The following is a 27,849-nucleotide window of genomic DNA, read 5'->3' as shown; positions in this document are numbered from 1 at the left end:
AAGGTGCTCAATCAAAGCGTCATATGCCTTTCTATATAAAAGCTGTGCCAATATCTACTTGTACATTTGTTACGTCATAGGAATAATATTTTTTGCGATACCTGCGAATCATTCAGTCAAAATAAGGCAAAATCAAACTCATGTGGTCATAATAATTTTTCCAATGAGATATTAACGAGAGCAATACTGTGATCGTTCTAGTTAACAACTGTCTGTTTAACGCAGTTTTATTTTCTGTTTGAAAATGAAGGAACGATATTATGACAACTATCGTCATAAACTGCAGGACGAAAAGCATGAAGGAAAGTTATATTGCTAAATTGTATATTTTTATTATCTTGACCATTTATTTACAGACAAATCGGTAATATTCACAGCATGTCACTAGAGATTTGATCACACTACACTGAGTAAGTATCAATTTAAATGAAGAAGAATGCGACTAAAAGACCACTTATAAGAGTTGTTTATTCTAACAAACCTATAAAATGCTTTAAAAACATTATTATTAGTATCATCATTATCAATACTGTGTTTAAATAAAGGTGCCACAAAAGAGAATAAAAACATACGAAATCGCAGCTTAAAACTCTGTCTACACTATCAAACTAATTTGACAAAAAATGGTAGTGATATTGTAAAATATGGTAGTGATGTGACATCATGTCCATATATGGGCACATCACATATGTGAAAATTACCACGTGTATATTTAACTTCTCATTAACGATTGTGACATATAGGTGATCTAATTGCTCTGACACTGATAACAAGCAATTAATGTGTTTAAAATGTATTTCAAAGTGATAGATATGACTTCTTAAAAGACCAGCATTGGAATATCAAGGCAATCTAACCACATTTGAGAGACACAATTGGTTTGGTTTGTTAATTTTAATTAAGACAGGGAGTCAAATTATGCACATTTCTATGGGACATTCGGTTTCTGATCTGAAAAAAACGTATTCACTGTCATTTTATTGTAGTCATGGAAACAGTTTGTAGTATACGTTTTATTCCATTTTGTCGATCGTGACTACGATTTTCTGAGAATTATATGAGTGTTTAAATTTGGTACTTCCGGTTCATTTAATCAAATCATTTCGAATACTTACGCTTACTAATACTGCGTCACATTCTTTGTGTTCCCACCCACCCAATTTCAATGTTTCCGGTACAGATCAAAAAATCGATCGTAACACCAGCAACTAATTGGGCTGCATAGATAATCCCCTGAGGCAAACGTCTCCAGAGTGTACCTACATATATCTTCCATTAAAAATGACCTAAGCTGATCGATTCGCTTTCGATTCGAAGTAATTACCAGTGATTGATTGACGAAAACGACTATTATGGTATCAAAGTAAAAAAAAGGGAGAATATTTCTGAAGCTTATAATGAACACTGACTAGGAATCTCTATTAACTGTAGCTTCAAAATAGCTTCAAGGCTCTTAGAGTTTCGATTACTTACTTGCTTTCTTAATAGAATTACATTTTTCTATAAAACGGGATGCATTGAACTGTTTCAATTACTTGTATCTTTTGTGGACGGAAGAAGCCATGATAAGATACGAAATTCTATACCTCAAATACTAAAGAGAAATTGTTACCAATTATAGAATAGTATCTAGAAGTCAAAGTGCTTATTATACTTCAAAAATGAAATACGTGCCATAGAATGGTATCAATCACAGGAACACTTTTCCACTCTGACTTTTATAAATCAGCTTGGGGAAGATACACGAAAGATATATTCACAGTGTATGAATCAATCTATCTTTCCCACATACAGTTACCAGGTTGTAAATGAATACACAAGTAAAATCAATTTATACTATTATACGGTCGGACATAGTCAAATCAATTTTGTATGTCCATAGGCTACTAAGAAGACTCGTTTTTGTCTGTATGTCAATGCTGAATGACTCATTTGAATACTTTCTATTCTCATTAGATTATTTGCCAAATTATAGTAAAATTAAATAAATTAAAAATAAAATGCATACCAGTTAATGTTTTCATCACATTAATTAGAACAAGGTGACCGAATTTAAATTAAAACAATTACATTTGTTGAAAGAGTATTGAGAGTATATAATAAGTGCATTTTGACCAACTAAAAACAAATGGAAGATCTGAAGTAGAGAAAACATACTACTATTTGGAAAAACTACACAACAAAAAAGTTTAAATTTAAACATTCGTGTTTTTAATCGAAATACAATACATATGACGATATTATACAGATAATGAATGCTTATGAGTGGAATAGTACAAATAATGGCATGAGGTGTTTGACGAAAGGTTATATTTAAACGAAGGGAAGCCAAGTAGAAATAAAACCTTTCATCATTCACCAAATGCCATTTTGTTTTATATAACTATCTAAATAGATTCCTGTCATTTGAATCAAATTTAATAAAATGTAGGCCTAGGTCTACATTTGATTGGGATCTTTTTTTTTATAGTACTATTGAACGACCGTCCACTAGTGCGTACCATTGTATTGACTATTAAATGACAGGAATTTATTTAGGTGTTATATAATAGGTTTTATTTGTACCATTCCACTCATAAACATTCATTATTTATGTAATAGTAAACAAAAAAAAGAAAATGGATAGAAATCGTCCAGCGTTGCAATAATACTGAAGCTAAGTGGAAATGTATGTAAAAATTTCGCAAAAAATTCATACTCAGTTTGTTTCCTTATCAAAATGTAGAAAGCTATATCGGTAAAACACTTAGTTGGTTCCAGCTTGGTTTGATGTCAATTATTTTCATCAGTGCAATACAAATTAATATCGTGTCTTAAAGACGTGTGTTACATCTTAAGTGACAAATGTTTCCTGAAATTAGCAACTTATTTCCATCTCTGTATACAATTGCATGACACCCATACATTACAATCGTCATTAAAAACGTCCAATTCTGACGCTTCTAGATATTTTACAGTTAAAACCCACTTTATAATTAGGCCTAGCGGAGGATACTTTATGTTATGTCAAAAACAAACTTTATAATAGACTAAATAGACTATTCTGAACCAATGGATTCTCTGAAGATAATAGTTTTATGAGACTACGAAGCATATACAACGTATCACTCTTTTCTATTTTTACATACTTTAGGAAGAAAGAAGACATGAATGCTGATTTCATTTGACTAATGTAAGTTTACCTAATTTAAATCAATCCATTTATCTTCAACTTTTGATCTATGCCTATAACAGCGTCTGAATGAAGACCTATTGATACACAAGGGTTTTAACCGAAACTGTTTTGACATTCTGATTACATCACGTGACATTGACGCATTTGATCAACTTTTGATATATATCACAACATTGATCCTTTCTAATGCGTCTAATATGCACTTACTATCTATTGCAGGGCACATTTTATAAGTGTGATGACATGGAAGTTTTCTCGTGCGAATACAAATAGGATTTTAACGCTGCACCGCATGCGTCTTTTCGAGGTATCACTGAATTACAATAAGGCCTAAAACAATGCTTTTTAATAGACTGGTCTAGTTATAGCGTGACTCTATATTTAAAGCCAGCCCACAGTACTCCCTAGGCTGACATACTGATAAATTTCAGATTAGTTTAATAAAACATCAATTTGGACAGATGTGGATAAAATATTTAGAAATAACGTTGATTAATATTGAATGGACTGTTTATTTCTTGTCGTAATTGATAAAGTCCTTACTATAAAATCAATCATTTGTAATGGAGAATTGCATTATGTCTTCCTTGAGTTAAACGCCTCTAAAGACAATCTACATTTTTTGGGTTAAATTAAAAGCCAATATCCTACACAGTCTGTTGTAATTATACTACTCTTCTTTAAACTATGACTTTTTATGTTCAAGTATTCAATTTTTAAAACATGACATTTAATATTATTATTTTCCTTCCTAAACATGGTTAAACCAAGTAATGTATCTTAAATTCCATAAGTTAATAGTGTGAGTTATTGACGAGATGTTGCCTAATTTCAATAAGAATTCATGGTAGCACGCAATCAAATATATTTGATGCTATCTAATGTTCATTTCAAAACATATAAGATATAAGAATCTTGTATTTTGACTTAAGTAGAATTACTAAATGGTGTTTATGTGTTATATATTATCTTATCTCTACTGTCTGCCTTTAGATATAATATATTATAGTTTATGGTTCCCATCTTGTGAATTTAAGCTGAAAATAAAGGCGTATAGATGTTATTTCTGTTGCGATAGGCCTACATTCAAGAACCGTTAACATTGGTGAGTTGAGCTGTTTTCAGTTCTACTAAGCAGAAGACAAACATTCGAGTATAGTTTGGGCGACCTCTTCTCAACGTTTTTCTAGAATTCAACACATATCTTTTACTGAAAGTTTCCATCTGCGGCTTTTTTAATGTATTAGATTACCTAGATTTTGATGTGTTTGAAAAACCTAATTACTATTGTCTTTTAAGTCAGTCTCTCTATTTTCCCCATGAAAATTATCATATGCATATTATTTGATTCTTTAATTCACTTATGTTCTCCTTGTAATATATTCTTACTGCAAAGGCCTTGATAGTTAGCCTGTGGCATATACGTATTCTTACTGGCGCAAAAGGTTAGGAATAATTAATCAACAACGTTCTCGCAGTATATAAGTAACAATTATTTTGTCCTAAATTAAGTCTTGGGGATAGATAAAATAATAGGAAGCTTTCGATTTTCGAATATAGGACTTATATAAATTATGCATCCAAGTCGTCGTCAAAATCGATTTCACCCAAAAGGTTGAAATGCGCATGTTTGTTAGACAGAATCGTCCCCTAGACCTAAAATCTGCGAAATTGGGTCCGGCGACTTTACGAAAATTGCCAAACCAAATTGCTCAACATTAACATGATGTCATACTGTACGTCATATAGGTTGCATGTCGTCGAAAATCGAAATATTGCCATGTGATGTTTAACATTTGGAATGCAAGAAATCAGTGAAATAAATATGTTTGATCGTCAGAGCAGGGATCAGAGTGAGCGATATTTTCCAAAATAACGTTTAATGATCACCATAGGCGGCGCTGTAGGGTCAACACTCCAAGAGTAGTCAAAACCCCCACTATGAATACAGTAGCCATCAAATTGCGTCATCAAATTGATTGGGTTTGTAAGTTTATAACGATGATCACTAAACATAACATTGAGTACATAATAAATTAAAGGAAAACGAGTAGAGAGGTTTATGGCACGGGGTAGAAACGCGTGTCAAAACACTGTGTGTGAATGCTATTATACTTTTAAAAAACCATCATATACTTAACGATCACCTACGTTATGATTAGTTATGGGTTAGACGGTGTTAATTAACCCTCTAGGGAACATACAGATGTTTACATGTACTTCAGTTTTCCTCCGTGAATGACATTAAACCCACAATACCAGAGCACATTTCTGAGGATGAATTGATTTGATATCTTCCCATTCGTTTGGGAATGGCGTCTCTCAAGTTACATGTACTTCGAGTCGATATAGCAAACAAGCTAAAAGCGTGCTTAAATTACAACTCTATAAAATTGTTCAGAATGCATGAGCGATTACGCTGAGATTATCTCCAAGATATACTCTATGTAGTTTACACTGTATGTGTAAGTCTTGAAAAATATTGAGATTCACCCATGACACATCATTATAAAAAAAGGCAGAAAATATAGAACACATTGTGGGAACAATATACAAGGACGTTCTTATGCTGAGATATAAAAAGTAACTTTAAAACATAAACATGACTAAAAAATGTGATTTTGTGTTTGTTGCTAAATAGCAACTTTAAGAATATCAAGTGGCCATTTTAAAACAGAACCAAGAGAAGTCGCTTCGAAATGTTGATATATTAGGCCTATTATTATATGAAATTATCTTAAGTGTATAACAGGGGTTTTAACTACTGTCCTTCACGGCGTGATTCAGGTTTTACCTTTAATTATAATATCGACATAAACTTTCAATGCACTTTGAAATCAAATACCACGCCATATAATATAAATTTGCCAGTATGGAATGAACCATAAATTTAAGTTAGAAAGATTATTATTATAAATATTATTATTACTTTACTATATATACTATACTTTTCTAATATTATGGATTACACTGGAGGAGTGAAATTAAACTCTTCCCCTTTCAACATTACGGAGATTTCGATTTGCAACGATCTAAACCTACGCATTTTATTGTCAGTGATGCCTAAATCTAGAATCTACAAAAGCCGTGTCGAGGAATCGTGAAAGAAAGCAAGTTCCAATGTCCCGCATGCGCTCAATGAATTAACATGGCGTAACTCCATGTTGCGAAAGATAATGAATAATAAATTAACAGATAGAGTGAGTAACGCGAAAATATTAAAAATAACAAATTAACAAGAAGGGAGTAAAAGAATCAAACGAAGAGGATTAAAATGGTATGGACACATAATTAGACTACCAGATGATCCACCAATTAAACAAACAATGAATGAAACTAGAAAGAAAGTATAAAGACCATCAGGAAGACCAGAGAACTAGATAATCCAAATAAAAAAGATTGTAAGGAAAGAATGTAGACTTTAGCACAATAATAAACCATCCTGCCAAAAAACAGAAAAATGGAAAAAATCGTGGAAAGCGTATGAATGACGGAAAAAGAGAAAGAACTAATAGTTCCATAGGTCATCGCATTGCTTTTTTACAATTGCTATCCATATTATTGTTACGATAACAATAATATTAATAACTGATAATAATAAAAAAAAAAAATAACCAGACAACAACATGTTATGATGTATCCGGTACAAATTACGTCAGAGTTTGGCAAAACACCTTTCAAAATGAATTATACTCTATGGTACAGTATAGAAAATTACTGAGAAAATGACATGCTGTAGATCAATGGCTGGATCTCAAAACGGTAAAGTAAAACAGCCAAGAAGTGGAAATAATATAGTGGTGATATAATAAATAACTTATTTAGATATGAACTATTTCAGTGATACAGACAATTGCAAATACAAACTATTATTAGAATAATTAATAATAAAATGTGATTTATATTAGAAAGTAATAATGGTTTTAAGAAAGTGAATTAACTTATTTACAGGTTTCAGTCATAATGATTATACTAATCACTGTAAGGTTATAATGACTAAGGTTACAGTCTGTTCACATTAGCATCGCCGGCCTACAGCTTTCTATGAAATATTCTCGTTTAAAGGTCTGGTTTTATTCAAATGATATTGGTTTGAAAGGTTATCTTTATCCTGGTAAACATTAACAGTGATTGAAATCGATCTTACATTAGTAGTTAATTTAATATGAAACATACTTAAACACTTATATTCAACCTTTGGTAATATAATAACAGATAAACCACTGTGCAATATTTGTATATTGTCATAATGAAATCAAAAGCGTACAAAGATGTATTAGAAAACTTCTATTCAAATACGAGAATTGTGGAAATTAAATATCTGTCTAAATGAAATAATTATCTAAGTATCAGGTATCATATAGAAAGTGGCATTAAACAATTCCGAACAAGAATTCAAGGCCTATAATTAGCAATCAGATACAAATACATGTATTCAGAAAGCATGGCTTAACAATAATATATCAGATATATTTTATTACACCATCGTCTAACCATTTCCACGGTTTCCATGGTATAAAAAACAATTATTGACTACAAAATAATTTGAATTTAATTTTAAATTATTTAATTTCCATGATTGTTGGATGCTTATATACGAGAGAAAAACATAAATAATTATCTATAGTTAATTTACAATTATGATTAAATATTTATACTAGTATTCAGTTTTTTAATTGTTGTGCAACAAACATGTGTTTTTTAAAAATGTTGATTTTTGTTCTATGTTTATTATTGAACGGCTGGATCTTAAAAGAGATACAAAATAAAATAAGCACTGAAAATGACAATGCTGTGGGTATCAGTGGCTGGATCTCAATGGAGATACAAAATAAAATTAGCAAAAAAGCTAAATCAAAACTATAAAATAAAACAGCCAGAAAATTAGCAGAGTTTTCGGGCAACACTAGCCCTTCATCATACTTAATCAATATATATTTTTGTTTCTGGTGGTGTTAAAGCTCTTTAAGCTTATTTAGTCTCCATACACAATGGCGAATATATTTACTGCATTATGTTTACCATACTTATGAATATTGCTTTGTGTGAATAAAAGGAACTTGAACTTGAACATAGAAAAAATAAATAAAAGATTCGGATCATAACAGTGTTAAACAAACAATATTGAATAATAATTAGTAGGCCTATTTGAATTACAGAATTGTTTCTAAAGTCATACAAGACAAAATAAACAATAACTGTAATGATTTTGACATTGTCAAGTCTGGTATACTTGGAAAACAGTAATATTATTTGAAAAATTATTTACTTATCAACTCGTATTAATACAATACTAGTTCATACAATAATGCAAAATCAATTTTATTATATCAAAGATCAAACTTACAAACCGACTGCACACACTTTGTTTTAATACGCTTTTGAAACTGAAAGATAAGTCATTGCACTATGTATTATTTATTTATCTATTTTACAAATGTAAATGTATATCTTGTACACCTAGGCGCCAGCCAAGCAAGATGCTCGCGTTAATATCTAATCTCATTAGATTTATGGATTAGATTTGGTGTGTCAAAAGATTTGAACCAATACCTTGGGATTGGAAGGTGAATTTTACTTAGCATTAAGGCTGTTCAACTCTACATGGCACACTTAATCCATATAATATTCTGTGAATGTTTTGAGTTTAGTTTTATGAATACTTCTATAATTAAAAATGAGGCCTAAGGTGGTCTAGAATTACCATTGAAATATGCAAGTCTGTCGATCTGTTGGTTTAACATATTATTATATTACTAAATACAAATATACATCTTTATTAATAAATGATTAGAGAACTTTTGATTTGCGGCGACCGACAACCAAACTACTCATGTTATTTCATTGTGCGCATTATGTGGAGATATTGGGACGTGTGTCCTCGTTTCCCACCTCGACACTGGTGTGATGGTGTCTATGTCCAGGCGACGATTGACGACACATCGATTGACCAGACCTACGTTGGTCGTCGATCTTTGTAAATCGAAAGCTTCCATATTTATTATATAACTTTTAACATTTTATTGGACTTCGTTCTGATTGAAAACTGTATGGGTCTTTCTAGACACAATAGTGCTGATGTTTGTAACAAGTAATGTTCCATCTTTCTATGAATATTTTAGAAAAACCTGTTATGAATAGAGTTACAAATAGTAACAATTTTCTCGTAAAGGTTGATGTACAATCTAGTATGTTTGGATCAAAAGTTTGTGCCACTTTAGCACTTAGTGTTTCAGTTTGTTTTTTCGTACTTCCCATTGTTTTATATGATATATATATATAAATCCAAAGGCAAATTACTGAAAAAATGACAATGCTGTGGGTATCAGTGGCTGGATCTCAATGGAGATACAAAATGACAATGCTGTGGGTATCAGTGGCTGGATCTCAATGGAGATACAAAATGACAATGCTGTGGGTATCAGTGGCTGGATCTCAATGGAGATACAAAAAAAAGCGAAAACCTAAATCAAAACGATAAAGTAAAACAGCCAGAAAAGTTAGCAGAGCTTTCGGGCAACACTAGCCCTTCATCAGTGCAAGTGAAGGAATTTATATATTTATTTATAAATATATATATATAGTTTGAATGTTTTGCTTGCTTTTTATATTTTTATGTAATGTATATGGAGAAATCTGAAATAATAGAAATAGAATATACCAACATTACGTTTTTATAACATTAGTAATGTTCCGAACCATGTACGATCCCTACCAAATCGATTAAATTTATTTAACTTCTCAATTTGCCCTTTGTCACATATATAACAATACAAAATAGAAAATAATAAATAAATACAAATGTCTAAAAAGTACATTTTCAATATCATAAAATGGGTAAACATACAGTACACTGGTAATACTGAATCAATTAAAAGAATATACAAATACAACATAACAACATAAGATCAATACAATATTATAAGACTGAGACGGTAAACATTCAATAACAAAGTTATCATTCGGTTATTTCTCAAATCGAAAGTATCGATCGTGTTTTCAATATTTAATAATTTAGATTTGTACAGTACATATTACCATAGTCTTTCGTGAGATCAATTCGTATCTTACTTTAAGCTCCGCCTACACTAACAAAAAAGTGTGATGTGCCCAAATGTTAGTGATGTGGACAAATTATAGTGATATGACATCATCATGTCCATATATGGGCACATCACATTTTGTTGTCACAAAATGTTTGATAGTGTAGAAAGAGCTTTACAGATATCCCGTGGATGTCCATATTATTGGTCGACATAATTATATTTCGGTGTTATTTTATTCAGTTTATAGGACAAACTTGCCACGAAGTGTTTTGTGTGTAAGGAGGTATAAAGCTCTGTCAACACTATCAAACTTCAAACAACACGATGACGTCATATCACAACCATATTTGGGCACATCACACTTTTTTTGTCAAACTAGTTTGATAGTGTAAACAGAGCTTAAGACCTACTATTGCAGCAGTTGCGTAGGCTTATCTTTGTTCATAAAACAAATAATAATTACTCAAACACTGACTAACGTTACGTTATTATTTGTTATTGGTATTTGGACAATTTCAACACAATACTTAGAACAAACATTTGCAAGATCAATGTATACTTTTATTTACTTTTTATTTAATTAAAATAATAACTTGTGTAAATTAAATGTGACGTATTTCTCAAGCATCTCAAGACGTTAATTAAAGAATCTTATGGTCCAAAGTAACCCAATATAATTCACTTGCAAAACTAATAACTATGCATATATTAGTTAAGCTCTGTCTACACTATCAACTTTTGTGGGACACAAAATTGTGATGTTCCCATGGACATGATAATGTCATATCACTACCATATTTGGGACTATCACTACCATATTCGGACATATCACTACCATATTTGGGCACATCACCCTTTTTTGTCAAAATAGTTTGATAGCATTTCAAAAGCCCATTTTGTAATAAATAAAAAAAGAAATTCCAATTAAAAATAAAGATTTTCTGATTTAAAAATTATCATGAACCACACTGTTTGGGTTGTTTCCTATTATTTGTTTATTCAATTAGGCCTACATACAAATTTGAGAGTTATTTTTATATTATTCATCATTACTGTTAGGCATATAATTAACTCTTTTGAAGAAGTAGTATGTTAACTAACGTTAATTGAGTTTTTATGAATTATGCACACTATCAGCCTCAAATTTGAATAGTAAAATAGATGAATAGAAAACAATATGTTAATATGTTAATATTAATAATAAGTTGATCAAGTTGGTTGAGAATCATGTTTATGCTAAGCCTATTAATAATTGCGCGTGACCATCTGTAGGCCTGTGTTATAACTAGATTCTAAAAATGAGAAATGTTCTAATTTGATTATTACTGTTCGTTAAGATATTCAAGATTATTAGAACACTGCGCTATAATGTCTTTTCACATGGTACAGATTTAACCGGAACTATCACTCAGCAGCTATTGCACCACATCAAAATTAACATCTAAAATTATAAATTACATTTTAATTGAAATTTAGCTATATATTGATTCATTATATAATAATAATATTATTTTTTTAGGAACACGATGAGATGTATATTTCTTCTTTATTTTCTCAAAGCAGTTAAATGCAACCCTGTTTTTAAATATTACATGTTACATACATGTTTTAAGCAATCTAATTTATGCATTTTATAATGATTCCCTTTGTTGTATTGTGGAACTGAAAGCGATAATGGTTTTCATTATAGCGCCGAATATGCCTATAATTGCAGGAATAACCATCACCTTTATAGCTGACCCATTATTCCAATATTAAATCCAACTTATTATTTTACATCGGTGTCTAATCAATGATCGACATACTTCATACCACGTGTATCATAATGACGACATAATAGCAATATGTTCGGGTTCTATTTTAGCGTTTGCGGAGTGATAGCAACATTGCTCTGGTTCAACTGACTGACAACTGCATTTCGCAATTTCTTTCTCTCTCTTCTTTTCTTACGCGTTGCTATGGGCTATAAGGTATATAATTCTGTTACTGTGTTCAAAATCATCAGAGTAGAGAATACATTGAGAAGCATCGGAGTGGAGCAGGCGACTTGGACCAACCTCTATATTTATAGTTTATAAAGGTAAAATATACGTTCAAATAATATTATCCGTAACTTAAGTTGAGTGTGAATAGTGATTATACGTGTATCGGTAAAAGATACAGAAGTATCGAAAGGCAACGTACATCTTTTAAGTTTCTTTCATCAATATTTATCTCAAATGTCAATACTTAATATGTCTAAGTACCGTAATAATATAAGTAATACACTGCATGGTCTATAAACTTAGTTATTCTTTGGTTGCTTTAACCATATATCGAATGTTTAGCCTTTGTACCGTATTCTTGTATGTTATATTATTTACGACATTTGTATTTACACATACTGTGTATATCACCTAAATAGTGTAACGTCTGGGCATTATTATGTCCAACAAAATATTGTCTGTATTTCGAAACGATTTTTGCAAGTTTCTAGAATAATGTGTTTACGTAAGCCATGAACAGGCACAAATCATGCAGCGTCCGCGTACAAAATCTGTATCAGTATTTAATTGAAAGCGCATGTCAATACTAAACGTTAAAACAAATAATTTTCAATCAATTTCATGCGCTTACTGTTTATGGTTGAATAAATATTTATCAAACATTAAATTAATATTATTTTAATAATGAAGTTTCTTTTACGAAATTAGGCGCTTACTCATCGTTATCGACAGCAGCGTATACGCACAAGTTAACGCACGTGCAATGCGTTCTATCTTTTGTGTGTCGACCGTACTGTACCTAAAGGTTATTCCACCCTTAATTCCAATTCTCTAGCACATATTAATCTTCCTAGCTCGTTGTAATCTCTCCTACTTTGCCACTTATTAAAATCATCATCCTCTACAATGGTTCTTATTCTGACACTTATCAATGTTTATAATCATTCACTTTTCACTATTTTTATGATAACATTTCACAATGTCGGCTTATGTTGTGTACAATATTGTACGTTATATAAATCAATATAGATTGAAAGTACTTGGAGAGGCAACGCCACTAGAAATGTATTTACTATTTTCAATTATTTTTACTAGGCTTATTTGTTATTTTGAAGAGAAAAAATACTTTAGTGATGGAAATTTGTGGAATTATAAACGCGTTTCAATATGTTAAAAACGTTTATTTAAAACGCATTGCAAACGCATTTAAAATTGTTGCTAATATTCATTTTATTCCAATTTATGCAAAGTATAAAAAAAGAGTAGCCTAATATTGTAAAAATCTGAGGTTGAATCAACATATAAAATCCATAAAAAGTAATTATTAATGCATTATTTATAAACGCGTTTTAGTATGTTCAAAACGTTATTTACGTTTAACGTTATGTTATTTTAAACGAATTTGAAACGCATTTAAAATTCTTGATTTTATCTTATTCCAATTAAAATCCATAAAACGTAAATTAATAATACATTATTCATAGACTCACGTTAACTGGAAAGATTACTAGATTTTGATAACTTTGATTAGTTTGGCTGTTCCTAAGCTGTAATAATAATGACACAGATGATAATTGCTCTCATGCACTTAACACTGTTTTGAGTCTTTTTAAACAACCGAATAATCACATTAACGGCTCAACGTTTTGCGGTACGTCATACCTTACCTAGCAAATCGACCATTATGAATAATTGAATCAATCAAGACATTAAATCTAATTCCGTTCTCTATAAACTAATAGACAATTTGATTTCACTTATACATTCCGTCACACAATCATTAAATCAAAACGATCTGTAAGACCATTTTACTTAATAAAAATGTTTTATAAATACATTTTGCGATTTATGACAACCAAAATGTAAAAAATTAAAAGTGAATTGTAAAATTTAATTTGGGTCGTTTAAACATAAACTGCAACGCGACTCTACAGCTCACTATGTCGGTCAGTTGGTTGGTCGGTTGGTCGATAAACACTAACTTGAGCACGCGACTGCAGCAGCCATGTATATGGCCTTGTTAAATATATATATATATTTACCGTATATAAAACATAATAATTGTAAAACAATTAGTTGTATCTTTATGAGTGCGCAGCCCCAAAGAAAGACAACCAGTTGATCTGGGCCTCTGTGGTACGGTAAATTTGAATTATTTAATAAGCTGCATGCTGAATAACTGTAAGCTTGAAGGAAAAAAACGAAAAGTAACTGTCTGTCATATATTTAGTGAAGGTACCTTGTTTCTAGTGAATGTCCATTATTTAGATTAAAAGTATTTACATATAGGCATACGGTATTCTAATTTTAACAAATTTGAACTAGAATCAAAGCGATTACAATAAGATAAATAAATAAATAAATAAATAATAATAATTAATAACCGTAGTTTTCTACATATGTATGTTAATAAGTTGTTTTTACGAACACGCAAGTCACTAGATGGATTTGATTTATGATTTGTTCATATTTTATAAAGTTATTAATTAGTTATTTATGAGCTAGTCATTATTCTTAAATCATATTTCCGATTAGGCAACTAAGTATTATAAATTTCTATTCAATTACGAATGCTGAAATATAGGTAAACTCCACACTCGGCGGACGCTTTCTAATATATGGCCAAAGTGAGATTACACTCCCAATAATATGAATAAACTTTATATAAGGCATGGTTTATATCTACTATTTCTTCAGAATTGGTGAGTTTGAACCTGATTGAAAGAGCAATAACTGAATAATAAATGATTATTATGCGCTCACTAATACATGAGTAATAATGATTATTATTATATTTTATTATTGCGCATATGCACCCAGAGCCCAAGGCACTCCAAGTATTGGCAATAAAACAAATCAAATATACGAATGTCACAATTCTCAAGTTAATAGGTATATTCAATTATTTACCAAGAACAAGTTGTTCAATGGAATCAAATCAAATATGTATACTATACAAAACATCTTCTGGCAAACTTTGACATGACAGCAAGAGATGTTGATGAACACGTAACAAACCCGATATTATTTTTGTACAAGTGCAGTAATACCAATATTCATGGTACGCCTTTTTGTACTGATGTGTAGTATATACTACCTATTCAATTCTATACGTATTTTTTTACGAGCGCGTGCACTCCCAATATTCCAGGTACGAGCGTTTAATACTACCAATACGCAAGGTACGCCTGTTTGGTACAAGCGCGTAACAATACCAATATTGTACGATTGTGTAGTACATCGATAATCAATGTACGCCTTTATGGCACTAGCGCGTGCACTACCGATACGCAAGGTACACCCTTTCGGTACGAGAGCGTATCGCACCAATATTCAAGTATCTGTTTTTGTATACGAGTGCGTCAAATATTTTGAATCTAATGATTTAATACCAGTAATAATGTCCATCTTGGTGATTAATTGAATACTATACAACTCAAGAATCTGACAAGCGCATTACGTATTTGATGTAATACCGTATGTATTTAGTATACCTCAGAAGCGCTATAAATATAGATCAAATGTTTTATACGTGCATGGCGTATGTGTTATTTCATTTATCGTATAATTAACGAATTTGATTATTCAAACTTGGCATGAAACCAGAACAAAAAAATTAATTTCATAGTAAGCTGACAAGGCGGTCGAATGAATGGATAGAGGCGACATTATCAAAATAGTATTACTTACTGGAAAAAAATGATTGTTGTAGGAAATGAAAACTTGTTTTGATAGAAGCAGATTTTTACATAACATCAGTTCCTAAATAATGATGTCTGTTCGTATCGTATCCCTTAAAACTAAACACTTACAGGTACAGGTGCACCGTACACTGGTCAGCATACACATACAACATCGGTATAGCCAATATACGACCTATCTTAAGATCCTAAAACTCGAAAACTAAGAAAGACTTGGACTGAATTATTATAATATCATTAGGTATTTGTAATTGATATTCTTTCTATTATCAACCCCTTCTTTTGTGACACCGCTATTCATGGGCAACTTTAATAATGAGACACATTTCTTTAAACTCTGTTGCTCTGTCTACACTATCAAACGTTATGTGGCAACTAAATGTGATGTGCCCATGTACACGATGACGCCATATTACTACAATATTTGAGCACAACACACACCCTTTTTTGGTCAAACGAGTGTAGACAGAGCTTAAGAACCGATTCTCAGTGCTGTATTGTATCTCCCACATACTACAGTATACAGTAGCGAGAATCGGGTGAATACTGAGGCCTACAATTTCTATTTCTTTTCACATCCACAATAAGTTCATCATCCCAGGGAAGAGTGTAAATTCACTCCCTGATCATCCATTGAATTGTTGGTGGTTGTGTCCCGTAGTTTATTTTGTAAACCTCTTAAGCCTTTGAGGTGGATCTTGGATAAAACTACTGTAGACGTAAAAAAAACTGTCGCCTCGAAACAAAATAGATAATAAGCAGCTTACAAAGAATATAATTAAAGAACACTTTTCTATGAAATAAAAGAAAAAAGTCAGAAAAGAATGTATCATTCTCCTTATAAAGTCTATTACATGAAAAAAAAACAAGCAATATAATATAGAATAATATTAATAAATAAAAATAATAATTCAAGACACTTGGAATAAAAAAAAATAAAATTGCTAAATAATCTCCCTGATCACCGATAACACAAATCATCATACTTAATCTAATTGTGAAAACCATGTTACTAAAAACCACTAAAAAACAGATCTTAAAATTGTCCGGTTTTATACATGTCACATGTAGACCTATTTCTATTTGTTTTTAAAAATAATTGAATTGATTTGTTTCTTTTGGGTTATTCCCACGTTCACTACAGTACATTGTTATAGCAAATGGCCTTTCGTTCGGCTTAGTATATTCACATGAGTTCAATGTACCACTAAAAAGAAACAACCAAAAAACACCAGAATGTAAACGATTTATGTTTTCACTGTAACAAACGCGTAAAACGATTTTGAAGCAAATAATTAAACTAAAGAGTGAATCATTCACAAGAAGGAGGTGTCGTTCACAGCGATAAATCAATGTCCATTGATTGCAATTCAAACAATTAACAATACTTGATATCCATTTGAATTCAACTTGTTGACTATTAAATATTTCCTTCGTAAATTTCTAACGCTATTGTTACATCGTATTAAAGAAGAAATATTTCTTACAAAAAACGCCGCTACCGTCTACATGCATCTCAATATTTATCATCAAATGCTTTCATAGACTCTATTTTCCCAGACGTGCTTTGGGGTGTGCGCATGCCCAGTCTGAGTTTTCAAATACCTATTTTTTCAGCCGTAGTAAACTATAAGCTACCGCATGGTAACTGTATCCTAATGCTTCCGTTCTCTTGACCTTAATTAGATCTAAAAAATGTAGTCATCAAAATGACTTATGACCCAGAATCTCAACGGAGGTTTGATCCATCGAGTAGTTCAAACATTTGATTTGAACCCGGAATCCAACCATTGCAAACTAAATGTATACCCATTATACCAAACTCATTCAATAGTTGGTAGTGCAATCATTTGAATTGATTGATTGATATAATTAATCAAAAAATAAAGGTGCAGATTATTAATTTACAGTAGAATATGCATGTACTTATAAAGAGGGCTCAATCCAAAGTTGTAAACTTTTAGCGAAATTCAGGTTATTTTATCTAGGCAAATACCGTACGAGAATAGGAGGATATCATATATACCTTTGATATCATAACATGATAATCTCATCTGCAAGTTTTGATTTAATCCGTTTAAAGGAAAGCATAAAACGGTGAAATATTATTATAAAATACGACAGTTCAATGTATTACCAAATTACGACAGAGGCTTATTACAAAAAATACAAGTTTGTTACAAAATACGAGGTAACACACTGAATATTGTCGTTTTCATTTAATAGATAGTAGGGTACGAAACACGACGGTTAGGGGAGGACGACGAATATCATGTGTTCGCTAGAGCGACAATATCTCTCTCCCTCCCCTGTCTCGCGGCGTGGGGCCCTTCTGAATCGCTTGGCTCTGGTGGAACAGCATAGGCCTTCCTAGCTAGCCTCGCATTCAAACGCCGCGCAGAATGTATTGCTTTTAACACAGCCATTTTAACCCCCAAAAAATGTTATATTCTTAAACAATTAAATTAGAAGTTCAAATATTATTTAGAGTTTTGAAATGTCCACATTTAAGTGTATGAACTGCATATTTAGGGTTATATGTACATTATTTCTATTCGTTCTCCGTAAACGGGGAAAATGGAAACTTTATCGTCCTCAAAAAGTTAAAACGACGGAATTCACACTAATCTCCGCCCATCTTGTTAAAGCTCATGCATAAATTATATGAGCACCGTCCTGTGGCTTCCCGTCGTGCTTCGTAAAGTCCCTAGTGACTGAATAATAAACCCCGATGTTGTGTATCCAGTGACGACTTTTTAGACATTTCTGCTACGTACAATTCATTATATATATTAGGCCTACCTGTGAACATTAACGCAGAAATTATCTACGCTTAAAACTTTTTCATTATTTCTATTTGTTAACCGATAAACCATTTCATAATATGCATGACTATAAATATAGTGAAATTCGTTATGACGGTGAAATTCGTGTGATGGTAAATCTCATAACTTACGAGATTTAACCGCACTGAGTACTGCAATGCTTCCTTCATCATTAGTCTGATGACGGCAGATAAATTATCAACTTACATGTTCAATTTTTGTTCCATTTGTAACAAAATTCAGAAACGACTATTAACGTTTAAATTGATTTTGTACTTATGCCTACACCTCATTTGTTTCTATTTAGCGTTTGTACGACAGAAGTCAACGTTTGTGTGCCAGAAGTCACCAGATGCCAGAAGTCATTAGACATTTTTAACACTAGAGTACAAGCCCTATAACTAAAATATAGAAATGTTATGTACTAGTTGCTTTTACCGTCGCTGTATACAATTCCCCGACCGACATCGACTTTTGTACGCGCACCACAGCCTGTAATGTTACGTTGCAGCGCGCGGACGTGCGTCACTGACAAGTCACCATGCTTTCACTATCAAAGTGGAGTCAACATGTACTTCTTTATTCTATACTTATGAACGAACATCATATCACTTTATGATGCAGACAACACTCTTTACGAGCGTTTACGTAATTGTATTTTCACGCTTACCATCCTATTATGAAAATTGTATTCATTTTACGCGCGTATCAATGCATTAATAACAACCAATTTGGTTAAGTTAAGTCAGTTTCACACAGGCCCTTAAAACAATATATGGCATGCATGATGGGAAATGTATATATGCATTACGTTAACTCGTCAAATCTACTTAAAGAACGTCAAAATTAAATCAAAATATCTTTGACGAGAACATCACTGTTACCTACTTATTGTATGTACAGCCTTTTGAAGAATCAGGTTACGGGTTTAGTTACGTTTTCTCGTATGAACGTTACAGTTTATGATATCGCGGTAACATATGGCGCACATAAATCATTTGTTCACTTAAATAGATACCGACTACTTTATTGCTCATTTCAAAAGTCTACTTAACAGAAATCGTTCCATAATTTACTCCCAATGTTTGTTAATGATATTTATCATAATCATAATTGTTATTTTCGATAATCCGTACACTATTGTTCAAAACCATTATATCCGTTTTTTAGACTACAACATTATTGGCTACTAATAATATTATTGTTATTATAGTAGGTTTATTAAACATAACTATGGGTATTAACTGTAGTCGTGTTTTAAATGTAGTATGACTATAAAACAATTTGGAAACACATTGTATGAAAAGTGGTAAACGTTTAAACTGTCGATAGTTTACCAATATTACGAGCATCGGGCATTCACGTTCATTTTGCCAATTATAATGTCCACCTCTCATAAGACAATATTACAAGTAAAAGATTAGAAATGTTATTCCCGGAGCCCACCTTTAATATTAGAATTATTACTAAAGTATAGCAATAATAATTATTATTATTATGGACATTTTGCGTTTTTTGTTTGATGTATTTTATGTTTATTTTATCTCTTTTCCATCATGATAAATATTCTAAAACATTGATTAATTATCCTACATGTTTACTATAATTGTAATTTGTAAATGCACTGTCAAATTAAAAGCTTATTTTGATACAGAATATTACTATTATTAATATTATTATTCCTGTAGTGTTTCTAGGGTTATTTATATTTCAATATAGGCCTAAACTAAATTATTCTTGGACTGTTTGAAAATCAACCGATTTTTAATGATAACTATTTCTAATTCATTATTCAAATCAACAACTACTGGACAGTTCGATCATAACAAATTGTTTACTGTATTTCATATTGAAACAATTATTTGAAAGTTATGAATAAATATAGGTATAATTGCTTTATTGATAAATTGTCATGGTAAATAAGTTTTCCGACATATTCAATTTAAATGAGACCTCCCATGGTTCCATAATGAGGCTATATTCAAGGATTTTAATTATATAGACCAAAATTTCATATTAAATGGTAGGCCTATCCGTTGATACTATTGATATTCCAATGGTTTCATAATGGTGAAAAATAAGGGATTCTAATTATAGACCAAAACTTCTATCAAATGATAGGCCTACCCGGTATAGTAATAACCAAATGGTTTCATAATGGTTAATAAGGGATTCTCATTATAGACCAAAATTTCATATCAAATGATATAATAATTTAGTTATCCCTCTTGCTTGTCTTCGTTCGGCTGATCAAAACCTACTGGTTGTTCCTAGAATTAACACCAAATCTTATGGACAAAGGTCTTTTATGTTCTCTGCTGCTTCTCTTTGGAATTCTCTCCCTCGACATTATTACTGAATCAACATCTATTGCTACTTTTAAAAAAATAATTGAAAACGCATCTTTTTAACATCCAATACAAGCTTTGATTTTTACTTCGGTTTAGTTGATACTGGCGCTATACAAATACCTAAATTATTATTACAAATGATATACCCATCCCTACAAGTAATAATTTTAATAATTCTATTTTGTTTTTCAGTTAAAATGGGCATCAGTAAGATATACATTGGTTTGTTAGTTGTGTTAATATTACAAAGTATATTAACATCTAAAGTATCGTCGAATCCTGTTCGCAAACTGAACGAACCACCTTCACTAAGCAGATGGGGTAAACGTGCAATGACAAGTAAGCCACCATAAGTCATCTTGTTACCTTTATTAATGTAATTACGTACATCAATATCAGACACTTTAAGGGGCCTATCATGTTAAGTATACCTAGTCGGAAACTGCATGGTATCCATTGGTTCAAAGAACTTACGTACCACAGGCAGTAATAATGGTAATATAGGCCTAGATCATAATATAATTCTAAATAAAATCATCAAATGACCTCTGACCAGTAAAAGATATTTGCCGAATCGTGGAGATATTTGTCTTCAGGTATGATACGTATTAGCGTATTGTAATGTAGCGTAGTGTTACGTACGCAGTAGGCATTAGCTATTCCTCACCATGCAAACTTGCTAATATCGACTTGATATCTTATTATTGATTGACCTATTTTGGTAAAACACATACATTATGTATTTAGAATCAATTGTAAGCTCTTCCGAGGTTATTATGATTTTGAATTTTAAAAGGTCCTCAAGCAAACAAGTTTGAGTTTACATAACTCTCCGAATAATTTTATCTATTTTTGTACTTGTTTGATTTGGCTACTGTAAACTATGATTGGCCTTTGGTATCGTATTGCTAATTGTATCATTCGTAATTTGAAACAATTAAAGTAGAAGAGAAAAAACTGATCAATTAAAGAATACGGTAGTTCTATTCGATGACAAATAGCATTTTCTTCAGTTTTTCCCAATTTGTCTTATTTGTTTATTGTCTGTTTAGTTTCAGAAGAAGAACCACAAGAATTAACCATAAAAATGTTCGGAGATGAAAACGCATTTTGTGTACACATAGCAGCTGGTGGAATATATAGATGTGTTACGACGTAAGTTTCATTTAAAAAAAGAATAATAATTCGTGGGATTGGGACTGATATATATCGAACGTCACATCATGGAAAAATAAAGGAGCTTTTTACTCATGGGTAAATCCGCTAAATACAGTTCTGATATTTAGAGTGTAGTATGTACGGTATTGGGTTTACGCATGCGCAGATTAATCGTTCCTCATTTTATGTAAATTAAAAGTCGGAATGTCGCTTCATCTCAATCTGGAATTGAAATCGGCTAATTATTCAATGTAAAAACTGTTTTGTGTGTTTGCAAATGTGAAGTTGAAACTTACATTGGAAGGCTGATATACATAAATGTAATGTCAGTAACATTGTGAAAACATTTGTCTTCTTTTGTCAGTGTACTTAACCTGCCATGTTCTACAAATATGCGTTTGAAGCTTCATAAGAATAACACAAATTGATCATTGATTGTTATGTTGAATCGTTAGAATAATAGATCTGTAGTAACTGGGGCGTTCGTAGTATTTGTAATAAACCTGTCATTCAAAGTACTTTAATCTTGCCGAGATTATTCATAAATTTATATTTCAACAAAAAAAGAAGTGATCCACAATTATAGTGATAGAAATATCCATTAATCATTATTTTGGATATTTTTCAAATAATCAAAAGGTAATGGTATTTCACTGATGAGTACTGGTACTACAGTATAATAACAGTGCTTTATTGCGTGGGAATAATACTTTAGCCGTGAGCGTGACCTTTTGTCTTTTGAACAAAAATATTAATTTCTTTTACAAATCGGAAAGGAAGACGCACTTTGTTTATTTTAGCAGCAACTACCAAAAACCACGAGTTATGTACAAATGCTTAGCGAGTACGTGACTAAGAATACAGTAGCCTTTGAATATCATTTAACTAAAAATATATCAATTTCCTGAGAGCGTTAGTTTACGTGTTCATAAAAAAATCAATTGAAATTCACTTGCAACCACTGCAGCCAGTTGTGTATCAAATTACAAAAGCAATGTATTGCTATTTAACCAGCTGAACATGGGGATCGTTAAATGAAATCGAACAGCTAATTACGACTAATGATGAGTCTGTGTGACATTTAGTCGTGTGATTATGTGAAAATTATTCAAAGTGGACATACAACTTTCTACGAAGCCTTTAGGCAACTTTGCATGTAATTTGTCTCGGGCGCTATTAGCTCGTCGACTGTTGCATGGAAATTGTCCTATATATACCTGTTCAGACTAATAAACTCTATATATAGTAACAGATAATATAGTACTGTTTAATAATAATTGTGTGACGTATACAAACGAGTCATGATTGACAATTCATTTTATTCTCGACAGTTTATGTAATTGATATATTGGGCTGATCTATGCTGTCAGTATTACTAAATCGTGTAACTCTAATGTTTCATTTAAGCACTAACGTCATTCAGAATAAATAACTGACAATAACAATTATAGCAGTTATGTGATAACTTGGTATTGGCAGCAATATCAGTGACAGTCACTGCATTTCCAGTACTTAGACCTATCACGCGATTCAATTGATCAACATTTGGGGTTTTTCATGCCTTATAGATAAATAGGCCTGCGATAGAAAGAATAAAATACTAAATTAAATGTTACTAAACCAAAACAAAAATAATTAGTTTGAGAAAGGGACATTCAGTGTGACATTATTAGATGTAAATCTTGGCATTACCCTCAACAAATTTGTTTTCAGTTCCATATTTGTCAATAACACTGAATGAACTTGGGAATATTATGTAAAATGTATACTAAGCTAATACTTTACCATAGCAATTATGTACCGATAACCAATTCAGTTTTTAATAGGCCTACATGAATTCATTAACGGCCTACTACGGTCATTTGTGGTGTAGTACACATACAGTAGGCCTACCGATCTGAAAACATACGAAAAAGTTAAAATAACACAACTTACCGCCGTCAGCATGGCTACAGTATATTCTATCGATACAAACACTGTGTCAGATCGTTAAATACTTCCTTTTTAGTGTACGGAACATCTCCAAAATTGGCCTGTTCTTTTCAATAGACCATATCTGACCTTCCTACCGTTATTTTTTATTTTTTTCAAACGTAAATACGTCATTTTCTGAAGCGCCCTCAAATTAACTAATTTGCATGCGTAACAATCGTTTTCACGTCTTGAGATAATTGCCACATTTATCAAATGTTTTCTTTTGTTTTTCACAGTAAAGACGAGCGATACAACAATTACAGAAAATAACGTAAATTAAAGTCAAGTAAGAAGAAGACGTCAACGAGGGGTTATAAAATTATACAACATATGTTCCAACTTCCAATACCAATTCTTATGAAGAAAATAAGTTTGACGGTGTCGATCATTGATAAGATATAGCATAATTATTTTAAGTTGTAGCAGACGTAGCTTCCTGCTAATATAATACACCACTTTTGTTATTATGATTTTGTATATTTTAAAATTTGAAATAAGGGAAATGAATTTCTTCAAACCGAATGTACAAATTGTATTACTAAAGGGTAAAATATGGAACAGGGAATTATTTTATTACGCTGTTTCCATAGCTTTCGATAATTTCAGGAACTTGGTTGGTGATTTTATTCCCGATTATCATATTTGCTTTACTAGAAATTTAATCAGATTTATTTGTAATCATTTTATATGTTGACATACTTACGGTGGTATGATATCCAAGTTGTAATCATTTGTAAAAATATGATATTACATCGTTGTACATAAATTATATGTAAACCTATTATATTGCTACTAATAGACTACGGTACTTTATTTCGTTTTCGTCGTAAGTTCCTGAATCTAAAGTTCTGTGACGTCAGATGAGTGGCAAAATGGAAATAGGCAGTATATTATAGATATGCGCACTAACTGTGAATACTGGGTATCCGTGGAACTAAGAATGTCAACTGTTATGTATTGTTTTTAATGCACCCTATCTTGCGCAAATTATCATTATTAGACTATTTTTGCGAGTTCATGCTACTTTACAGAGGTACAAGCGTTTTAATAATTATTTTTAAAAGCCGGAATCTTATCTTTCCTGGTTCTATTACATGTATATATTAATTTGTTTAATATTGTTTGCAGATAATTAGGCCTACGTATAGGCCTATAAAACAATTATAGCTAATAAATGATATATAAAGATATGTGGATAAACTGCATTGGTATTTCATTAATTAATCTAACGAAAGTGGTCTAAGGAACAAAATTGTCAAGCAGGTCTTGTTGTATCAACACAATAATTGTATTTTTTATCAAAATAAAATATAGCAATTTTAAGTTGGTCGTGTAAATTTGTCAATAATTTACTTCGTTTCACTTTACCAGCAAACAATAGTCACTACTACTGAATGTTATATTGATAATAATACTGTACCTTTATTTAATAATATCAACTTCTTTGCCGTCGTCATCTTGGAAGTCGTCATCTTGGTCGTCGACATCTTGGCCGTCGTCATCTTTGCCGTCGTCATCTTTGTTGTCGTCATCTTTGCCGTCGTCATCTTTGCCGTCGTCATCTTTGCCGTATTCATTTTCGTAACGTCATGTGCTTTTTTTAGGCATAATTGATACCAAATGATGATTGACCTCAAAGGTAAAGACTTCACTCAATATAGGCTGTGAACACTAGAATATTTAAATCTCTGTCTACACTATCAAACGTTGTGTTACAAAAAATGTGATTTGCCCATATATGAACACAATGATATCATATCACTACCACATTTGGAAACATCACATTTCTTTTTGTCAAAATATTTTGATAGTGTAGACAGAGCTTTATGTACGATAGAACATGGTTACATTGAGATGATATTAAAATACCATTACTGCCGGATGAGTTTTCTGAATTAGTGATTTTTACGCCGCGCATTTAGGCAGTTATATTCAGAAGGACGGAGGCATTACGAAACTGTATCACGCGCGGAAGCTTAACTACGGCTGAAAAAAATGGGTATTTCAGACTATATTTACGTCACACAAAATGTTTACTACTGATTTTTAAACAAAAATAATTGATAATATATCATTATTTCTTAAATTATTAAATAGAATATCGATAAAAAAGCATCATTTAATGAAGAAAGAACGATAATTAAAACTGTTGCGCCTACAAGTGGAGAGGCGTTTTTTGTAAGAAATATTTCTTGTTTAGGCATAATGTAGACCTATTATTAAAAAATATTCTTATAATTATTGTTTACTAAATAGGCATACTATTCAGAGACGTATACCGATTTGTTTTGTCTGGAGAGCAGATTGGCAACAACATTCGTATGACAGCAGACCTGTGAAATGTGTGTTTCGAAAGTTCTCCAAAGACCCCATCATTCAAAGTGAAATAATTAAGATAGTCGTCAAACAATTAAAAACGATGCCGTGTCAGTAGCCTAGGCCTAGATCATGTAGTCCTGTTTCACGTTTTACGGCATTTGCATTCAATTCCATAAATACATGAATTAGGCCTTACATTATTTTGGCTTAGATCATTATTGTGCATATAAAATATTTGTAATGACATGTTTGTTCATTCATTTCTATACTTGCTTTGTTTCATAATGTACCGATACACATTACATTCGACAGAACTCACATTATGTTTTGAAGACGTACGTTTTCGAGGCTGTTTTGCTAAAATGTCATTATGTTTCGACTTCAAATCTAATTCACTGTATCTCCATATGACATTATAATGTCCAGTATTGGCAAATTCTTTAACAGTGTCACATGCATCTTTACATATGATGCACATATGACACTGTATCATAGCATTATGCCTATGAAACTGTATCATAGCATTATGCCTATGATACTGCATCAATTATCAAATTATAGTACTGTACCGAGAACATCGAATTCCATGACTTCTACTATTCATACCGTAATTCTTCTAATCGTAACCCACACTCTAATAGTAATCACCCCCCACCCCCCCCCCCCCCCCCGCACCCTTCTAAAAGTACCCCACCTTATAAGTCAATCTATAATAATAACCCACTACTCTAATAGTAGTTAGAGTCACAAAAACTATTGACAAAATGACATTATGAAGATAATAATGGAGATAATGCATATTGATCTCGGGAGTGGGGGTGAATTGAGTGCTTTTGAGTTTATAAAATAAAGTTAGAGTTCAAACAAATTATTTATTCGTAGTGTTTTATTATTTTGCTACAAGAACTTGCAATTTTTTATATAGAACATTATTCTATTATTCCATTCCTTATACCTTGCATCATCGTTAATTTCCAATTGATATTATTGAACTTCTTGTTAAATGAAGAAGAATACGGTAATAAGGTCAGTGGTAACCAATTACACAAGAAAATAATCTGCTCAAACTAATTTGGTATGAAAATTCATTTTGATCAATGTGTATATTAGCTTGTGTATAGTATTACACACTAAGCAACATATCGAGGAAGTGGATAACTGTACCTCGATACTGCAAGGTTAGATGTAAATGGAAGATAATTATTGTAATTCAATAAGATATCTAAGAAATGTAATAATGTTTTCGATCAAATACTTCTATTAGTTAGGAGCTTGCGCGCAGTATATATACTGATTTAATTAGTTTATGTTATTA

At 31.6% G+C, this 27,849-nt stretch overlaps 1 protein-coding gene and 1 long non-coding RNA gene across 5 annotated transcripts in view; one reads left to right on the top strand and one right to left on the bottom strand.

Annotated features, from left to right (window-relative positions):
* Positions 1-24,310, bottom strand: part of LOC144847570 (uncharacterized) — a 59,816-nt gene extending 35,506 nt beyond the window's left edge. For 2 of the 4 annotated variants that reach the window (XM_078704002.1, XM_078704011.1), the window contains exon 1: positions 24,177-24,302. Coding sequence is in view for 1 of the 4 variants with exons in the window: in XM_078704025.1 (XP_078560151.1) it covers positions 24,177-24,188 (12 nt within the window). In the remaining 3 variants the exon portion in view is untranslated. Of the gene's footprint in view, positions 1-24,176 lie in introns of all 4 variants that reach the window. The other 2 variants (XM_078704018.1, XM_078704025.1) reach the window with 2 other exon arrangements.
* Positions 12,212-25,538, top strand: LOC144847631 (uncharacterized). The gene is made up of 4 exons (XR_013613762.1): positions 12,212-12,301; positions 21,276-21,422; positions 22,136-22,238; positions 24,452-25,538. It is a non-coding gene; the product is annotated as an uncharacterized LOC144847631 (long non-coding RNA).
* Positions 25,539-27,849: the final 2,311 nt, after the last annotated feature.

Source organism: Antedon bifida, chromosome 1, assembly GCF_963402885.1.
Source record: "Antedon bifida chromosome 1, ecAntBifi1.1, whole genome shotgun sequence".
Taxonomy (NCBI): domain Eukaryota; kingdom Metazoa; phylum Echinodermata; class Crinoidea; order Comatulida; family Antedonidae; genus Antedon; species Antedon bifida.
Note: the sequence above shows the minus strand (reverse complement) of the source record. Positions and strands in the feature narration are given on the sequence as shown.